Source organism: Nicotiana sylvestris, chromosome 3 (genome assembly GCF_000393655.2).
Source record: "Nicotiana sylvestris chromosome 3, ASM39365v2, whole genome shotgun sequence".
Classification (NCBI taxonomy): domain Eukaryota; kingdom Viridiplantae; phylum Streptophyta; class Magnoliopsida; order Solanales; family Solanaceae; genus Nicotiana; species Nicotiana sylvestris.
The window spans coordinates 221,220,213-221,241,218 of record NC_091059.1 but is presented as its reverse complement, the minus strand read 5'-3'; the positions used below and the strand labels follow the sequence as shown (position 1 = coordinate 221,241,218).

Genomic DNA, 21,006 nt, shown 5'->3' with positions numbered 1-21,006 from the left:
AAGCTAGCGTGAGACCTAAAAAAGCAAGGTTGAAATCCATCCCTTTTTTTCCTGTATTTTACCTGTAGGGCTTTCCCCAACCATTAAAGGAAAGGCTCGACGAAGGGAGGGAGGTGTGGCAGGGGAAGGAAAACGCTTTTGGAGATAGACATTTTTTTTTTCATCGAAAACGAAGAAGGCCGAGGATGACCTACGGTGCGTCTTATCTGCTGGAGTCAACTGTACCCCCAAAATTCCCTTTGTATTATTGCTAACAGTCTTTCTAAAATTTGACAATCTGTCACCATTCCTCTTTTAATATTCACTTGCTGTTCCCTGTATTTATATTGGTTGGTAATGCTTTCTGGCAAGGGAATGCTTTAGCCAACTGGCGGACAAATTTACTTGAAAAACACTCTGCAGTCTCCATGTCAACTCAAATCATAGCCACAATGGTTCCACTGGATTAGCTAATCAATACGCACCTAACTGCTTTAATGTCTACATAAAAAAAATACAGAGACACATTTTCTTTCCTTTCTGTTGGGGAGAAAAGAGAAGAAACCAGGGGAAGGGGACGGGGGGAATTAGTCTTAATCTACATGAATCTTACCAACTAGTAAAATTTAGAATAAAACAAAGCCTAACAATATCCCATTAATCGACTCAAAACTATTCACAAGTAAAGATGATCATCAACACATTGATACCAAGACAGTTATGAGATTTTGTACAGTTAGCTGATTGATACAAATACCAAACCATCAAAGCATCGCCATTGTTATGAAATAGGGATGCCAAGAAATTCTGCAGCAGACCTAGCCATAACAGTTGCAAACTCATTAAAACTAATGACACCATCTCCATCAACATCAGCCTCTTTAATTATCTCCGTTAGTTCACGATACGTTAACGGCTGTCCCATCTTAGCCATTGATCCAGCCAACTCCGCCAACGTAATATAACCATTGCCATCTCGATCAAACGATCGAAAAACTTCCAAAAGCTGTCCTTGATTTTCCAATATTTCTCCATTAATTAAATCTGGCATAATGGCATTAACAAGTTCATCAAATTCCACAGCTCCATTTCCATTAGAATCCATGTTGGCTAAAAGAACATGAATTTGATCCCCAGATGGTTTTATACCCAACGAACGTAATAGTGCAGCTAGTTCTAAATGTGTGAGACTACCATCATCGTCCATGTCAAATCTTGAAAATATGTTTCGTAATTGGTCAAGTTGATCAACTTGAAGAATTGACATAATTTGATTTCCTCCTTTTTTCCCCTCTAATAATAATGGCTTGATCATTTGCATGTTTTTTTGGTATTATTTAGCTAAAGGATAGTAGAATGAGAAACGAAAAAAGAGGACACAAAAAAGGAAAAGAGATAAAAATAGGAAGAGAAAATTGGTGGTGATGAGAGGAGATTGTGCAGTGTTAAAGAGATGTGAGTTCAGTCAAGGCGTAGAATTGGTCAGTTAGAATTGAAAGCAATATATGGGTTCCATGTAATGATTATTTTGTAGTAAAGAATTGGGCGTCGGTGGATTTAATTTAATTTAATTTAATTTAATTTTTAGCCTAAAGTTGGAAGGATGAAGTTCAATGTATCATTCAGGGGAACTTCCTAGCTCAGTTCTTAAATAAAAAAAATAAAAAAATAGAAAGAGCCGTTCGTATGTCAGTTCTTTGAATTTTCCTAAAGTCATTTGTGTCCCTGAGGTGGGTTACTGGATTTAATTTTGTGCTCATCATTCAACTCAAAACTTAAAAAGTAATGGACTTTAAATTATATATACTGATTACAACTAAATTATTATTTTTATAAACTATTGGTTATTAAAGATTTACATATATTTATCTTCTTATAAATAAACATGATAGAGCATTGAAATATTATGAACCCAAATAGAGCATTTATGATATTATGGGGTCATACCAACCTACAGCAGCTAGCTTGAGAGGCGTAGCTTTTGTTGATAGAGAATGCTGATTGCTTATTGACTTTAAAAAGAGATATTTAATAGGTTAAAGTAAATTAAAGAGGACCTAATAGAAAAAGGGAATGCTTTTTGTATGGGTCCAAATTTGGCTACAACGACAAGTGTTAAGTAAGGCGCGGAACAAGGTTACTACAACACGTCTAATGGTCGTTGTGGCCAAGGACGACAACCAAGAGCGGTCAGCCGAAACAGGACATTAACAATAGTTTAAACTTAGAGGGGGATAATGAGAATATGCTTTTTGAATATTCTTTATATTGTATTTTTAGGGTTTCTTGAGAAATTGTCCCTTATAAATAGGAAGAGGGAATAAAGAAGTAAGGGGATCCGGGAAAAGAGACAAAAGAACACTTTGTAAAAGATTTATTTGAAAGAATATACAAAGATGGCCTGATTCATTGATTGCATAACTCAAAGTGTACATTATTGTTCTATACTGACAAGATCCAAGGAGTCCTCAATCATTTGATACTTCCTTCTTTTCTACACTATTGCCAAGGGAAGAGGCTTCCCAAAAGATCATAATAATTGAGTAGTAACTTCCTTTGATTACGTTAGCCGTATTTATCTAGATTTATTGTGCCTTGATGTTGCTGAATTCATGAGTGTCTAATCGGCTCAATATATTAACTAACGTCTTTCGTCTCGTCTACTTCATTTATCATTTGGTCTAGATTTTATTATCTGTAACTAAGATTTACCCCTCTTCTCATCATTAATTGATTTAGACAAAAGGTTCAAAACCTTTTGGTCAAACAATTTGGCGCCGTCTGTAGGGGGGGGGAGGGGGTCTTTAGTTGAAATGTGGTGTGTGTGGGGGGGGGGGGTCTTTGGTTGAAATTTTAGTTTCATCTAGATCGTATAAAGGGATATCCATCTTTCCTAGCTTTGCATAAACTAACGATGGCAGGAAAACGAGATGCAAGGTTAAAAGTAATAGCGGGTGTCACAACTAACCACCTGGACACCATCAACAAAGACGGCAGGGCAGACAATGAAAACGTGACACCAACCGCTACACCTAGGAGAGACGCTTCGCCTTCTCCACGCGAAAGCGTAACTGCTTCGCGCGAAAAGGAAGCCTCCACGTCTACAACAGGAGAGGCACCACCGACGGTAAAAAGGTTACTAGAAGAATGGCTAACAAACACTCTGAACAACATACTTGAAAAATCCGCTCAAAGGGAGAATAGAGACATTGCACACATAGATATCATGACAACCATTGGCGAACAAGACGCCCCTCGAACAGGTAATACTCATACCACTGTTGACGCATGTAACGACACACTTGCAGCCATTCTAAAGAAAATGGAGGAAATGGAAAATGAGAATAAGGCACTCCATGACCAGATGAAGGAGCATCAAGAAAGGGTCGATAAAATATCAGGCACCCCAAAGTTGTTATCGAAATGGGACGTCGGTCGATTCATCGAGCAACCGTACAACGAGGAAGCAACCCCCACGCCATACTTAAAACCTTCAAAATACCACCATACCTGAAAATATATGATGGTACTACAGACCCAGAGGATCATATCATCCACTACGTCACAACCGTAAAAGGCAATGATATTTCGAAAGAAAAAGTACCATCAGTACTACTGAAAAAATTCAGCAAAACCCTAACGGTGGGAGCCCAACCTGGTACTCACAACTGCCGGCGCGATCAATAGCAACATTCGAGGAAATGGCGGACAAGTTCGTCACCGCTCATGCAGGAGCTAAAAAGGCGAAAGCCAGGGTAAACGACATATTCGCCATTAGGCAAACGTCCGGTGAGGGACTCAGGGACTTCTTAGCCCGATTTAACAGGGTGAGAAAGAGCCTATCGAATTTATTAGAGGGGATGGCGGTAGCGGCCTTTCAGAATAGGTTGAGCAGGAATAGGTCGAGAGCAACCAGGAAGCTATTAAGCAGGCTCATGAAATACCCTCCCACCACTTGGGAAGAAATCTACAACGCCTATTGCGCCGAGGTAAGGGCCGACGAGGACGATCTCAATGGCCAGATTCAACGACTGACATCAGTTCAAGCAAAAATAAGGAAGGATCGTCATAATGACGGTCGAAGAGGCCAGTTGGGTCCCCGTCTCGGACGAGATATACATCAACCCTACATTAGAGTAGCCATCCAACCTCCCCCGTGGAATACAGATGACCCTCCTCATAATGCCACGACACAACAAAACGAAAGAGGCATGCCTCCGCTCTTATCTGCTCACAATTTTTGTGTTTCCCCCTCAGAAATAGTGTATGCACTGGAGAAGCTCGGCACGAAGGTACAATGGCCGCAAAAAATGAAATCCGATCCAAGTACTCAGAAATCGAACATCCTCTGTGAATTCCACTAACAATGAGGTCAGTAAACAGAGGATTGCATAGGTCTACGGCAAGAGGTAGTAAGAATGTTAATTAGGGACACCTGAGAGAACTGATGAGTGACTGAGGGCGAGCCAACTTTGCCCGGGGATGCAAACAACCCCAGGGACCTCCAAAACTGCCCTCCCTCACTCGTACCAATCAAATGATAATCGGTGGAGGTGACGGGACAACAATCAACCATGTAAAGTTCACTACTACACACAAACTCAAACGGTTGATCACTCATGAACGATATAATGACCTCGAAGATAGTATCATCTTCGACAAGTCAAATATCGACGGTTTGTCTTTTCCTCACTACGATGCTCTTGTTATTACTTTACGTATTTCACATATTGATATGAAAAGAATAATGGTGGACGATGAAAGTGGAGCGTGTATTATCCATCCTCGAGTCCTCGCACAGATGAGGCTTGAAGATAAAATAGTACCGCGTTGCATAACACTAACGGATTTTAATATGCAGTCGAGCAAACTTCTGGAGAAATAATGCTACCTGTCCTGGCAGGAGGAGTCACCCTGGAAACAACGTTTCACGTCATGGACCAAGACACAACCTATAACGCCATTATAGGGCATCCATGGATACACGCCATGCGAGCCATCCCGTCAAGTCTCTATCAAGTAATCAAGTTCCCTACTCCATGGGGAATATTCAGCATCCGTAGTGAGCAATGCACCGCGTAAGAATGCTATCACATCACCAAGGATTGCGTACACACCCAACAACTAAAGGGAGCAAGTACGGAAGCATAACAATTAGTGACGTCGGGACCCAAACTCGACGTACAGATGGACGTTATGAAGGATCCCGACATCGTGGAAGCCGGCGAGTCGACCATAGAAGATCTCAATCCCGTCCAACTAGACGGCAATGATAGCACAGAAAAGGCTTATATCGGGCACAATCTCTCAGAACCAAGTAAGTTTCATAAATTGTTAACTGACAATGCCGATCTGTTTGCCTTCTCCCATTCAGATATGCCAGACATCCTGAAAGACATCGCCATGCACAAATTGAATGTTGACCCCCTCTACCCATCATTGTGGCAAATAAGGAGAAAGTTCACTCCGCAATCAACGAAGCCATCACCGAAGAAGTCGATAAGCTGCTTGCCAATGGCTCCGTCCGAGAGTCAAAGTATCCCCAATGGGTTGCCAATGTGGTCATGGTAAAGAAGATAAACGAAAAATGGCGAATGTGCGTTAAATTTACGGACCTGAATAAGCATGCCCAAAATACTCCTTTCCATTGCCACATATCGACCATCTCATCGATGCAACAATAAGATATGAGTTGCTAAGCTTCTTAGATTCCTACTTGGGTTACAACCAGATCGTCATAGAGGAAGAGGACCAAGAAAAAACTACTTTCATTACCCACTAGGGAACGTATTGCTACAGAGTCATGCCGTTCGGACTAAAAAATACGGGAGCGACATACTAAAGGTTGGTCACCAAGATATTCAAAGATCAACTTGGCAAAATACTAGAAGTCTATATCGAAAAGAAAAGAAGACCACATCGATGACCTGAAGGAAGCTTTCGACATACTAAGGCGTTACGACATGAAACTAAACCCCGAAAAATGCGACTTCAGTGTGACCTCATGCAAATTTCTCGGCTTCTTGGTATCAGAAAGAGGCATCGAATCAACCCAGATTAGATCAAGGCCATCAAAGGAATACCCAAAATGTTAACCAGTAAAAAAACATGTACAAAAATTGACGGGTCGGATAGCCGCGCTGTCGAAGTTCATCTCACGGTCATCGGATAGATGCCATAAATTTTTCAATGTGCTAAAGAAATACAATGGACTCCAGTGGAATTCAGAATGCATCGACGCCCTAAGAAAACTAAAAACATACTTGTCCTCGCCACCATTACTCGCTAAGGCAGACCCCGACTAACGCCTCCTTGTCTACCTAGCCATCTCAGAAGTCGTGGTAAGCGCGGTTTTGGTCCGTGAAAACAAAGGTACGCAATCTTCAATTTATTATATCAGCAAAACCTTGGTTGACACCGAAACGAGGTATCCCTACCTCGAAAAACTAGCTCTAGCATTGGTCATAGCTTCACGAAAGCTTAGACCATATTTTCAATGTCACCCTATATCAGTAGTGATGATTTCCCCCCCCTCAGGAGCGTCCTGCACAAACCCGAACTATCAGGCAGATTGGCCAAATGGACCATAGAATTGAGCGAGCACGATATAGCATATTAGTCACGAACTGCGATAAAGTAGCAGGTACTCACCGACTTCATCGCCGACTTTAGTGCAGAAATATTGTCCGGGGTCGAGCAAGAAGCGCTTCGCACCTCCCCTAGACGACCCGACCTCTGGGTCCTTTATACTAACAGTGCGTCTAATGCATCGGGGTCTGGATTGGGACTTGTACTTGAAGTCCCAATAGGCGAAGTGATTTGCCAATCCATATGGTGCCCAAAATGACTAATAATGAGGCCGAGTATGAGGCCGTAATTGTAGGACTGAAACTGGCCCTCAAATATGGTACATGACGAGTCGTCCTCAGATATGACTCATAACTCGTTATTAACCAAGTTATTGGAACTTTCCAAATCAAGGAGAAAAGGTTACAAAAATACCGGGCAGAAATCCATAAGCTACTGCCAAAATTCGACGACTACTGACTCGACTAGATACCCCAGGCACAAAACATCAAAGTAGATGGTCTCGCTAAACTGGCAGCAGCAACCAAAAATATCATCAGGGAAAATGTGGTCACCCTCCTCCACTCATCAATAGACCAAGTAGAGGTACATTCTATAAATTTAACATGGGACTGGCGCAACCGCATCATGACATATTTGCAGGAGGGAACACTCCCGCAAGACAAAAAGGAGGCCAAAAAGCTTCGAATACAGGCGACCATGTACAACCTCATAAATCACGACCTTTACAAAAAGACGTTCGATAGTCCTTTGGCAAAATGCGTAGGACCAAATCAAACAAGGCGTGTGCTCGAGGAAGTACACGAGGGTCATTGCAGTGCCCATACAGGCAATCGAGCCCTCGTCAGATGCCTCATCCAGGTGGGATACTACTGGCCCACTATGAAAAGGGAGGCCTAGATTACGTCAAGAAATGTGAACTATGCCAAAAGTACACATCTATGATACACCAAGCAGGCAAACTTTTGCACTCCGTCACTTCAATGGATATCGTCGGACCCCTCCTTGCAGGGAGAGGTAAGACACGTTTCCTTTTAGTTTTAACTGACTACTTTTCCAAATGGGTGGAAGCAGGTGCATTTGCCCAAATATGCGAACAGGAAGTCATCACGTTCATATGGAAAAACATCATATGCTGCTTCGACATCCCCAAAGAAATCAACTGCGACAATGGACCTCAGTTCGTCGGAAAAAAGATGACCGAGTTCTTCAAAAAATGGCGCATCAAGCGAATACTCTCCATGCCATACCATCCTGCTGGAAACGGTTAAGCAGAATCCTCCAACAAAACAATATTGAATATACTAAAGAAAAAGCTTGAGGACGCTAAAGGGCTATGGCCGAAACTACTACCAGAAGTACTACGGGCCTACCGCACCATGCCAAAACCAGCACAGGCGAAACACCATATTCGTTAGTCTATGGAACTGACGCCGTCATACACGTTGAGGTCGGAGAACCCAGCCTGAGATACTCCAATGAGAGTGTACCAAACAACGACAAAAATAGAATACAAGACCTGGACGAAGTAGAAGAACGGAGAGATATGGCTCATATGAGGATAGTAGCCCAAAAACAACAAACGAAAAGGTACTACAACAAGAAGGCCAAAATAAGACCGCTCAAAGTCGGGGACTACGTCCTCAAGGCCAAAACACAAGCAACCAAAGACCAAAAGAAGGAAAACTGGGATCCAACTGGGACGAGCCATATAAAATCACAGCGGCAGCAAGGAAAGGGGCATTCCAACTAGAAACGATGGAGGGAAAACTACTACAAAACAACTGGAATTTCGCCCATCTCAAATACTTCCACTTCTGAAAAACGACGCCACCCAAGTCGTACTCTTTTTCCCTCACTCAGGTTTTATCCCAATTGGGATTTCTCAGGGAGGTTTTTAACGAGGAGACAAGGGGGACGTCTCGAAGTTCAAAGTATAATTCATCGCCCCGCCTACCGATGAAATCTTCATGCCAAGAAATGAAGGGACTAGATACAAGGAAACTTCTTCAATGTACGTATGAAAGTGTCATGTATTTCCAATGTATGAATGAAATTGACATGTAAAATAATGTACGTACGAAACGACATGTATCTCCAATGAATGAATGAAATCCACATGTACAATAATGTACGTACGAAAGCAACATGTATCTCCAATGAATGAATGAAATCGACATGTACAATACTCCAGTAAATGAAATAAAACTTTTCTCCATTGATCCTCTTTCACAACTAAGGGTTCAACTTCGATTGAAATGAAATGGGTTAGCATTTTGACATTAACTCGAAATAACACCCCTATGGTAAAGGCCGTCTCCAAAGACGATGGTTCGACCTCGTTCGAAATGCAACGGGTTAACATTTCGACATTTACTAGACATAACAACCCTACGGCAAAGGCGGTCACCAAAGACGATGGTTCGATCTCTTTCTAAATGCAACGGGTTAACATTTCAACATTAACTCGAAATAACACCCTTACGGCAAAGGCCATCACCCAAGACAATGGCTCCACCTTGTTCGAAATGCAACGGGTTAACATTTCGACATTTACTCAAAATAACGCCCATACAGCAAAGGCCGTCACCAGAGACGATGGTTCGACCTCGTTCGAAATGCAATGGCTTAACATTTTGGCATTTACTCGAAATAACGCCCCTACGGCAAAGGCCGTCACCAAAGATGATGGTTCGACCTCGTTCGAAATGCAACGGGTTAACATTTCGACATTTACTCAAAATAACGCACCTACGGTAAAGGCCGTCGACAAAGACAATGGTTCGACCTCGTTCGATATGCAACGGGTTAACATTTTGACATTAACTCGAAATAATACCCCTACGGCAAAGGCTGTCGCCCAAGACAATGGTTCGACCTTATTCGAAATGCAACGGGTTAACATTTCGACATTAACTCGAAATAACACCCTTAGGGAAAAGGCCGTTGCCCAAGAGGATGGTCCGACCTCATTTCGTACGCAACGAGTTATTATTACATTAACTCGAAATAACACCCCTACGGATAAGTCCGCCGCCAAGACGATGGTTCGACCTCGTTCGAAATACAACAGGTTAACATTTCGACATTAACTCGAAATAACACCCCTACGGCAAAGGCCGTCGCCCAAGACAATGGTTCAACCTCGTTCGAAATGTAACGAGTTAACATTTTGACATTTATTCAAAATAACACCCCTACGGCAAAGGCCGTCGCCAAAGACGATGGTTCAACCTCGTTCGAAATTCAACGGGTTAAGATTTCGACATGTACTCGAAATAACACCCCTACGGCAAAGGCCGTCGCCAAAGACAATGGTTCGACCTCGTTTGAAATGCAACGGGTTAACATTTCGACATTTACTCGAAATAACACCCCTACAGCAAAGGCCGTTGCCAAAGACAATGATTCGACATTGTTCGAAATGCAACGGGTTAACATTTCTACATTTACTCGAAATAACACCCTTACGACAAAGGTCATCGCCAAATAAAGATTTCGACCTCGCTCAAAATCATTAAATAGTCTATGTCACATGGATTACTTGACATCCGACATCGCCCGAATCACTATAAACTCGTTCGAGTTATTAAATACCGCGGTCACCTACGGCAAAATATCGCACAAGGCTGGATAGCCCAGGGCCCCCCTCTCGCAACAAAAAAAGAGAACATTATAAGAGTTTTTTTTATAAAGGGCTCAAGGACGCACTCACAAAAATAGCAAAACAAAAATAAATACAACCAAGTCCTACGCCACATCGTCCCTCGTGGCATACTCCTCATTGTACCACGAATCGGAGGCGAGCTTGTCCGTATCGTCATAATCAACATCGTCTCCTCTAGGCATGCCAGGGTCGTAACCACATGCCTTACGAGCGACACCTGCTTTAATACGCACCTCCTAAAGTTTTGCCTCAAACACCTTCTCATCGGCACGAAGAGACTTATACATGTCAAGTTGAGCTTCGGCATGAACCCACATCTCATATAAACCTCATAGCATGACATGGTCGGCCGAAGCATGAGATGTAGAGGGTTGCAACCACAGTCTCACATCCTCATCTTTCAAAGTGGTAACTTGTTCGTTTAACACGGACAACTCCGCCTCCAGATCTCGGATACGTCCCTCAAACCTTGCTGCCTTAAGCGCAGACGTCTCCGCTTCCTTATCCTGCTCTGATCTACAAACACGAAGGGCGTCTTCCAAAGACGCTACCTGAGAGATGGTAGACACCCTATCCCTTTTAGCATGAGCCAATCCATTAGCCTTAGCGCTCAGCTCACCCCTAAGGTCGACAGCCTCCGCCGCCCTCCTGTCAAGCTCAGCAGCTAAGGCAGTCATCCGCACTTGAATGTCGACACTCTCATCCATCACCCCCTTACTCATCTCGAGTTCATCTTCTTTGGCCTTAAGAGCTGCCTCAAGTTCACTACATCGGGCAATTGCCTTCATCAGGTCTTCGTCCGGCTCTTTCAGCTATTCGACTTTCTACGCCAACTATTTTTCCTTCTACTTGAGCCCATCACGGAACAACCAAAATCACTGTCCTAAGTGAAGAGATTGGCCAATGCATGATGTTTGGTACGGTACTCCTTATATTTGGAGGCCATTCTCCTAAAGACAGCTCTTCCACCTATCCCTCCGATCACGCTCAGTCTCCAAGATAAGGGTCTAGTGTGAAAAGCAAATACAAAACAAGGAAGGGGTTAAGTATAGAAAAAAACCCAAAAACAAAGAGAAGAGAAAAGCACTTACCCACAGAGCCATGTCGGAAATACTTCGCAATAGCTCTACATCACTTATTGCCTTAAGTACCACGCTCTCGGAAGCAGTGCACAAAGGGGCAAACACCGATGTTGCCTGCTCGTAATTCGCCAACAAGTCATAACCCACAAGGATGACTATGTATTGATCAGGACCTTCCGTCCTCATTTCTACGTGAGTATGCCACTTCAAGTAAGCTCGTACGTTTTCTGGGTTGACATCCAAACCTGAATCATTGACCTCGACAAGCTCAACTCAGCCTTCTCCGATGACAGACGATGCGCCACCTAGGGCGGATCGTACAGACCCCCCACCTTGATATATTCCTTCGGTCCTGGGGGACTTCCCTGTCAAAATGGCGTCCGCCATAAAAACAGCACCTGTGCCTGATCCAGGCAAAGACGCCACCCCCGAAGCATCAGTTTTGTTCTTTCTAGTATTTGCGGCGATAACCTTCCCAAGCTCTAACCTCCTCCTATTCCTCGATGGTATTTCATCCCCGTTGGAGGTCTCATCCATGAGGTAATAGACGGGTCGAGAGGAGATCTCTTCCCGTACAATGATGTAACGAGAAAAGTCTTTATCCGATACAGATTGAGCACGGCCTCCTCGGACGGACTCGTCCAGGGCAAATTGCATCCCTGCTGATGCGATGGCCTGGAAAAATTCCGGTACTAAGGCCTTCTTCTTGGAAGCCTTACGACCTATCATCACGAAGAGGTCATATCAATAGATGACATCAAACAGCCAAAGGTTAAATCAAAAGGAACACTTACCGGATGGAACTTTTGGCCCAAAGCGTTTGAGGAAAGCAGGCCAATCTCGATTCTCCCCCCACATAAGGAAGTATGCAAGCTACCCAGTCCTCGATACCAACAACGAGAAGAGGTGCACGTCTCACAGCTACACAGAAAAGTCACAAATAAGTACAAATTAGGAAGAACGAAAGTAAACAACGAGTACCAACACCTACGATTATGATTCCACCGTTCTGGGAATCCAGCGGGGTCCGACACTAGGTGCTCGATTCTAATGAAGAAGTATTTTTGCCAAAATTTGCAGCTTGACCGATCGTCTGTTCCGACCAATAACCCCCTGGTCCCACGATGCCGCAAGTGTACCATGGTGCTCTTATGAAAACTTGGGGAAAATAAGTGTAAAAGGTGATAAGGTCCAACTTCACACCCCGCCAACTCCGCATACTTTGTCAGTACTAGAAAATTTTTATACGTATACGGAGATAGTTTCCGGGAAGACCTCGTAGACCCGACAAAATTCCTCAACCAGTGGAAGAAGAGGGAGGGTGTGACCGATCACAAAGGGATATACGTAGAAAGCACTATATCCCGGTCTATGGACCTCCATAAGATCCCTCTTAGACGGAACCATCTCAATGTGGGGAGGAATGTTGTATGTAGATCGGAGGTCATTTATGTGAGCCTGCCCAGTTTCAGAGACCACCAGAATAGGGGAAGAGGCAGGTTCTTTATGAAAGTCATTCCGGGATATAAGGTTTCTTGGGGGTATCTCTTTTACGGTAGAAAAGTTATCCTCTTCCTCAACTGCCATATCCTCACCACCGGGAGGAGGTGCCATGGATAACGAAGTGGCGTCGGAAATTTCTTCATGTGTTCGATGCATTATCGGCATCTTGATAATAGAAGGTATGTTGGTGAAATGTGAAATGAGGAATAGTGGTTGAACGGAAAAGATAAGAAGAGAAAAATACGAAAACCGAGCTGAAGACCCGATGAGAGGTGATCAAAGGAGGCAATGTATATACAAGAAAGGAAATGGCTAAAAGTTCTTGAAAAAATAAAACCTTCCCCTATTTATAGGATTGGGTGGCGCGAGAATCGAAGCGGAAGGCCGCCAATGGCGCTAAAACCAAAGCGATAAGCAATCAATCGCTGTCTCGGGAAGGTGCGTAATGATGACGCGCATGGGAGTGATGTCACATCTTGATAAGCTGCACCGACAAGGGTTCCATAGAATATGTCACTCTCTCGGCCTTCGCCAAACCGGTGTAATCCAATAGCCAAATTCTCAAACGAATATAGGCGATGTCCGCTTATCAAGGACGTGCAGGGCCACGACCTCAACAAGTGAATGAACTAACTGTATGGGTCCAAATTTGGCAACTTGATAGCTGTTAAGTAAGGTGAAGAATGAGGTTACTACAACACAACGTCTGATGGTCATTATGGCCAAGGACGACAACCAAGAGCGGTCAGCCGAAATAGGACGTTAACGATAGTTTAAACTTAGAGGGAGATAGTGAGAATATGATTTTCAAATATTCTTTATGCTGTAATTTTAAGGGTTTCTTGAGAAATTGTCCCTTATAAATAGGAAGAGAGAGTAAAGAAGTAAACGGATCCGGCAAAAAAAACAAAAGAATACTTTGTAAAAGATTTATCTAAAAGAATATACAAAGGTGAACTGATTCATTGATTGCATAACTCAAAGTGTACATTATTGTTCTATACTGACAAGATCCAATGAGTCTTCAATCATTTGATACTTTCTTCTTTTCTACACTATGGCCAGGGGAAGAGGCTTCCCAAAAGATCACAATAATTGGGTAGTAATACTTTGATTACGTTAGCCGTATTTATCTAGATTTATTGTGCATTGATGTTGCTACATTCATAAGTGTCTAATCGGCTCAACATATTAACTAACATCTTTCGTCTCGTCTACTTCATTTATCATTTGGTCTAGATTTTATTATCTTTTACTAAGATTCACCCCTCTTCTCATCATTAATTGATTTAGATAAATGGTTCAACACTTTTTGATCAAACACTTCTGATTGTTGTTTTCTTAGTCTTAAGAAGATGGCCTCTTACGAGTGTACATGATGATGGTGAACATGTATAATTTAGTACTTTCATTGCAAAATTATCACCATTTTACAGGGGCAGAGCTATAGTGATAGGAGCAGGTTCGGCGGAACTTAATAATTTTGGTTCGAATCATGTATTTGTCTTAATTTTTTATTGAATATGCATAAATTATTAATTTAGAACCCAGTAACATCAAATGATTAGAATCCTAAACCCATAAACTTGAAATACTGGCTCCGCCTGTGCCCTTTTATATTTGCTTATTAATGCCCTCTCAACACATTGTCGTAGACCAAATGGTGACCAACAGAGCAAATTCCTAGTCCACTACATTGAGATTAAGAAAGTAATCTGTAACAGAAAGAGGCACATATACTGTTCTCTTGGGTCTGAAGTTTGAACAATTCAACTGTTGACGTTAAAATTGGAGATGATCGAAGTTATGATCGAGGCTTATAGAGGTCCATCGTATGATAAAGTAAAGAAGAAGAAGAAGAAGAAGAAGAAGAATGACCTAAAATTTCTAAGTACAACACTAACCTAGAGTCTTTTGTTACGTTTGACATATTTTCAGATGCAGAAAAAGACCAATTTGCCCCAAAAGTGCTAGCACCACATGACTCATTATCTAGGTGTTTCTCTAACGGATAAATGAAGGAATAGTCTAGAACATCTTAGCTGTATTTTCTATTTTTATTGTATATAAATAAATAGTACAAAGGTACAAATTCATTAGAGAAATACAAAATAGTATAAGGACTCCTAGCAAAACATTACATAGGATTTTTGTATAAATTGGCTATACTATACATATGATATTTCATTCAATACAAAAAAAGGTCACAGAACCAAGATTTGGTTTCAAAATTATTTATTCTTGCATGGTATCAGAAGCAGGTTAATTAATTTGCTTGTTATCAAATCTTCTCTTTCAATTTTTGTGTTTTTCCTTGCTTTCTTTCAAGATGATTGAAAAAAGTGAACCTACACTTGCTGCTACAGTTCTTGGAACTGGTTTATCCAAGAAAGAGGTGATTGATTTATCTCATCCTTTTTTTCTTTATCTTTCTGACTATTCAAGGATGAAGTTGTTTTCTTCAACTTTTGATGGCAAACGCTATGGAGCTTGGCGTAGAGATGTAGTTATAGCCCTTTCTGTAAAGAACAAATTAGGGTTCATAGATGGAACCCTCTCTATCCAGATGAAAACTATAGTCTTCAAGGTGCTTGACAAGATGTAATGACATGGTCCTCTCCTGGTTGCTCACTTCTTTGTCAAAGGATATAGCAGAGGGTGTCCTATACTTACACAGTGCAAAAGACCTGTGGAATGATTTAGAAGACAGGTTTAGTCAGAAAATGGGGCTAAACTTTTTCAACTACAGAAAGAACTAAGTGCCGTGGTTCAAGAAAATTCTAGTGCGTCTAGTTATTTCACAAAAATGAAAAGCTAGTGGGATGAGTTATATACACTTATCAATTTCTCTACTTATTTATGTGAGTGTGTTTGTGGTGCAAACGGAAGAAATTTGAAGACTCACCAAGACCAAAGACTTCTGCAGTTCTTTATGGGACTCAATGACACCTATATAGGTGCGAGGATCAATATTCAATTGTCTTCTCCTTTGCCTTCTCTTGGGCAAGCTTACTCAATAAGCAAAGGGAATTACATGATTCTCCTATTTATCCTGGAGATTCTGCTTCATTCATAGCGGCACAATGGGGTGCTGGTGCAAAAAGGTTCAATATGAGAGACTCAAAAGGGAAGAAAACTAGATATGAGGGAAAAAAGAACAACCTGTGCTCATATTGCAAGAAGCCATGTCATGTGGTTGAAGAATGCTACAGGTTAATTGGGTTCCCCTAGATTTCAAGTTTACCAACCAAAAGAAATATCAAGGGATAGTTCAAGGAAGTACTGTTTTCACTTCTAAAAAAATGGAGAACATGACTCAGGAATCAAGTCACTTACTCAGGAAACATCTCTCAACTCCTGCAGCTTCTTCAGCAGGTTCAGATGAGTAAACATGGAGACAACAGTTCGGAGAATAATGTAGATATTAACTGCACTGATACAACTTTTTCTCATAATCGCACCACCTATTTTGCACACAATAGCAGAAAAACATGGGTATTAGATAGTGGTGCATATGAAAATATGACATTTGATGAAACTGCTCTCTATAATATAACTGCTCTGCCTAAACCTAAAAGTATAAATTTACCAAATTCTCATAAATTCAGGGTCACACACACGGGAAGAGTTTTAAGTTTTTCTAACATGACTCTTCATAATGTGTTATATGTTCCTGCCTTTAGGTTCAATTTGCTTTCAGTTCACAAGTTATGCAAGCACCATAATTGTTCACTTCTATTCACATCTTTATTTTGTTTTTTTCCTGCAGGCCCCCTTGAAGCCTCTGGTGATTGGTAGACAAAGTTGTGGTCTTTATCTTCTATAATCAAGGCATTTGGAACTCATTTTCAAGGAGCCATTTTTGCAATCAAGGCATTTAGAACTCACTTCCAAGCAACCAATTTTACCTAGTAGCCAATCTATTTTAAGGAAGAAATCATGTATTCAGAAAAGCTTTCCAATTTTATTTTCCTTCTTTAGACAATCTGATGTAAAGAATTTTTGGCACTATCGTTTAGGCCATATGCCTTTGAGTAATATGAAGAATATTTCTTTTATTTCTAATTCTTCTTGTGATAAATTTTCTATGCCTTGTGTGGCGTGCCCAATGGCTAGACAATCCAAGTTGCCTTTTCCTAATAGTTCCATTACTACTAAGTTAGTATTTGAATTAATTCACATAGACACATGGGGTCCCTGCAACACCCCCACATATGATGGGTATAAATATTTTCTAACTATAGTTGATGACTATAATAGAAGTACTCAGACATATCTTCTTAGCACCAAATCGAATGTCTTTCCTGTTTTATGATCTTTCTTAGTTATGATAGAGAGGCAGTTTCACAGAAAAGTAAAAGTCATACATTCATATAATGCATTTGAGCTTGGTACTGGGAACACTCAAGCAGAATTTTTCTTGAGACTGGGAATTTTACATCAAACCACATGTGTTGGAACTCCACAATAAAATGGAATTATGAAAAGAAAACACACGCACCTATTGGAGACTTCTAGATCTCTTTAATTTTAGCCTCATTTACCAGTTCATTTATGAGGAGATTATGTGTTGACTACAACACATTTGATCAATAGGTTCCCTTCTAAAGTTTTAAAATTAAAGACACCTTATGAAATCCTATTCAAGACTAAGCCTAATTATTCTAGGCTTAAATTCTTTGGTTGTTTATGTTTGTACCTACACTATTATCTCACAGGAAAAAGTTTGATCCAAGGGCCTTGCCTTGTATTTGTTTGGGATATCCTCATGGTAAGAAAGGATATAAGGTGCTTGATCTAACTACACAGAGGAATTTTGTTTCTAGAGAAATAGTTTTTTCATGAGGATATCTACCCTTTTTGCTTCTATAAATCCTAGCACTTCTCATAAATCATTTTTTCCTTTTTCCAAACCATCAGAAGTTAATATTGAGGTTCCTGACTTGTCCCCCAACAATTCAGATAATAATATTGAACAATCAAGCAATTCCATAGTTACACAAATCCCAGAAATCCCCATGCCAGTTTCCAGTCCTCAACCTGCACCTAGGAATTCTAGTAACACACCATTCACAGTCAGGAAATCCATGAGAACTCGCACAACTCGCTCTTACCTAAGTGATTACATCACTAATGCAGTTCAACTAGCAAATTTTAGCACTTCATGTTTTTTCTCCTATAACACCCAATTCATATTTATTTGCTGCATTATCAACTTTTAATTAGTTTCTCTTCAATTCAATTTCAAATATTCAAGAACCACTCACTATGCACAGGCAGCCCACCACCCAGGGTGGCAGGAGGCGATGTAGAAAGAGATTGAAGCACTTGTGAAAAATGACGCATGGAAAATTATAAAACTTTCTCCTAACAAGAAACCCCTACCATGTAAATGGGTATACAAAGTGAAGCATCATTCAGATGGTAGCATTGAAAGATTAAAAACCAGACTAATAATCAGAGGAGATATACAAAGAGATGGAATTGTCTTCAATAAAATATTTTCTCTCGTGGTAAAAATGACCACAATTAGATTCTTATTGGCAACTGCTGTCAAGAAAGGCTGGCGATTATACCAACTAGACGTTAACAATGCGCTTTTACAAGGAGATTTAAATAAAAAAGTGTATATGAAGTTTCCAGCTGGTATGAATCCCTCATCACCCAAACATGTATGTAGATTAAAGAAGTCTCTTTATGGACTTCGACAAGCATCAAGACAGTGGTATTCAAAGCTCACAGGTGAACTCGATTTTAAAGGTTATTCACACTCTCTTAATGATTATTCTTTGTTCTTTAATAAAAAAAAGGAACTTTAATTTCCATCATAGCAGTTTATGTGGATTATATAGTGTTGAATGGAAATGATACGAGAAAGAAAAATTCCATAAACAATTCTATACTGTTATAGTTATACACATATAACAGTTTCAGGAGAAAACAAGTATGAGTGCCATTGCACTCTAGGAGTTTTTGCTCAAATTTTCAAAAACCGTCAAGGAACCTGGTTCCCGTGACTCAGGTTAGTAGTCTCTTCAATACTTGTATGCCTTTTTAAACTGCTGAAGTGTCATATCATTAATTTATTTCTGCCTCTCTCTTAATTTTTGACGTCCAATGTTAAACATTTCTGAACTGACCTGTTGCCCCAAAAAAAGGAAAACCATTTCCTTCTCTCACACCCAACCAAAATCGGTTCTTTTCTTCAAAACCAAATCATCCTTATCTCAAAAGAATCTTTATCTCCAAATATGCTAGAAGTGAACCCAACTGTGTCACCTTCCAAAATCCTAACTCCATCTGAATCGAAACCCAAGAAGTCTTTGGTAGATTTTGATAGGTTTTTAACTGAAAAGGATTATGGTAGATCTAATATTCTAGAGAGTAAGGCTGAAATTATTGCTGGGTTTGTAGAGGCCTTGAAGGATGGAGGAACTGGTGAATGTGTTGGAAAATAGGGAACTGAATGAAGGACCTGGTCCCTCAAATCCTTCTTAGGATATTAATCCTGATGATTAGAATCACCTCTTTGTTCCTCCAAGTCCCAATATTTATGAAGAAGAAGTAAAAACTTCTATGTTGTATATGATACTCTGATGCTATATGTGCATGGGACAGAGTTTGTTCTTGAAGAGGAGAAGCTTGGGAAGATTCTTAGTGATCTGATTGATGGTCCAACATGCACAGATAAGTAGAGATCCAGGTCCCTATGGACCTTTGACAAAATATAATGCTAAGTAGAAGAGTGAAAATGAAAGATTGAGAAACAAGTGGATGACCTGAGAGAGCAGATGATTATTGATCAAAGGATTGCGAATGTATGAATGGACAAGCTCATCAAGGCCTTAAACCCTTACTTTTATTCCTACCCAGTGATCCATGTCTTTCACTTCTTCCAAATTCCCTCAAATTCCTATCTTCTTTTTATCCCTATGTTTGATGACAATGGTACTTTAGTTGTTTAAATTGTCATTTTCTATATTGTTGAAACTACTGTATTTTTATTATAATTACTCTACTATGGGAAATTACTCTATTTTTGTGCAATCACATTCACTTGTTGTTCTTGTTTATGCTGTATTGTGTAAGTGGCATGAGTTAATATTGCTGAACTTCTTTTTAGTTATGCTTCTTCTGTTATTCTTTTCAATAATGCCAAAAAGGAAAGTTACATAGGTGTCAACAAGGGGGAAACAAAATCGAATTGATATGCTGTGTTGTGCATGAAAGATAACTCATCTTCATAGGGGGAACATTGTTGATAACATGTTCATTATAGGTCTGATCCGCAGGGGAACATGTGAGGAATCTGGTTCTCAAGAGCAACATCAATTTTGTCATCATCAAAAAGGGGGAAATTGCTCTAAGTTACGATGTTTCATGTTTTGATGATTGGTCAAACGTTCTCATGGAACTAGGTACAAGCCAGATGTGATCAGTACATGTAAGGAATCTGATTCTCAGGGGGAATATCAATTCTGGGTTTGCCATTATCAAAAAGGGAAAAATTGATATGTTATGCTTTGTGTTTGATGATTTGCCAAACAGTCTCGAGGAACCGGTTGTGATCAGTTACTTTGTTTTGGTTCTCAGGGGGAATATGGTTGATTTGTAGGGGGAACAATGTAGAGATCTAGTGTTCAAGAGGAATATCAATTCTAATTTTGTCATCATCAAAAAATGGGAAGTTGATAAGTTATGCATCTTCTATTTTGATGATTTGATAAACTTCATGAGAGAACCAGATAAGTAACTTAATACAATTAGTTCCCTTGCATGTAGTATAACTAGTCAGATGTATGGTTCAATTCTCAATGAAATCAGATAAGAGAACATCATAGGGAACATATATGGATCAGTTCCCCTGGTTGTCATACAGTCAACTCTACAGTTGTAAAAGCTGATGCATCGTCTAGCAAGCGCTTGTAACGACCCAGCCGGTTATTTTAAATATTAGCATTCCGTTCGGTGGCATAAGGTCTCGAACAACTTCGTATTTTTTGTTATGACTTACGTGTGTGGACGAGTTTAGTTTTTGAATGATTCGGGATCAAGTTGAATGAATGATTCTTCTTTTTATAAGCTTAAGCGGTAAGAGTTCACTGGAATTTGACTTTTGTGTAGACGACTTTGAAATGGCATTTTGATGATTCCAATAGCTTCGATGGTGATTTTGGACTTAGGCGT

At 40.5% G+C, this 21,006-nt stretch overlaps 2 protein-coding genes across 2 annotated transcripts; both read right to left on the bottom strand.

Annotated features, from left to right (window-relative positions):
* Positions 1–631: 631 nt before the first annotated feature.
* LOC104216309 (probable calcium-binding protein CML15) lies at positions 632–1,444 on the bottom strand. Its single transcript, XM_009766332.2, has one exon. It carries the CDS (start codon positions 1,298–1,300, stop codon positions 761–763), a length of 540 nt encoding a protein of 179 aa, XP_009764634.1. The 5' UTR covers positions 1,301–1,444; the 3' UTR covers positions 632–760.
* Positions 1,445–10,563: 9,119 nt separating this feature from the next.
* LOC138888705 (uncharacterized) lies at positions 10,564–11,022 on the bottom strand. Its single transcript, XM_070170617.1, has one exon. It carries the CDS (start codon positions 11,020–11,022, stop codon positions 10,564–10,566), a length of 459 nt encoding a protein of 152 aa, XP_070026718.1.
* Between the last annotated feature and the right edge of the window lie 9,984 nt (positions 11,023–21,006).

Coding starts and splice junctions, on each gene's coding strand:
- LOC104216309 (XM_009766332.2), bottom strand. CDS start 1,300: ATGCAAATGATCAAGCCATTATTATTAGAGGGGAAAAAAGGAGGAAAT.
- LOC138888705 (XM_070170617.1), bottom strand. CDS start 11,022: ATGAAGGCAATTGCCCGATGTAGTGAACTTGAGGCAGCTCTTAAGGCC.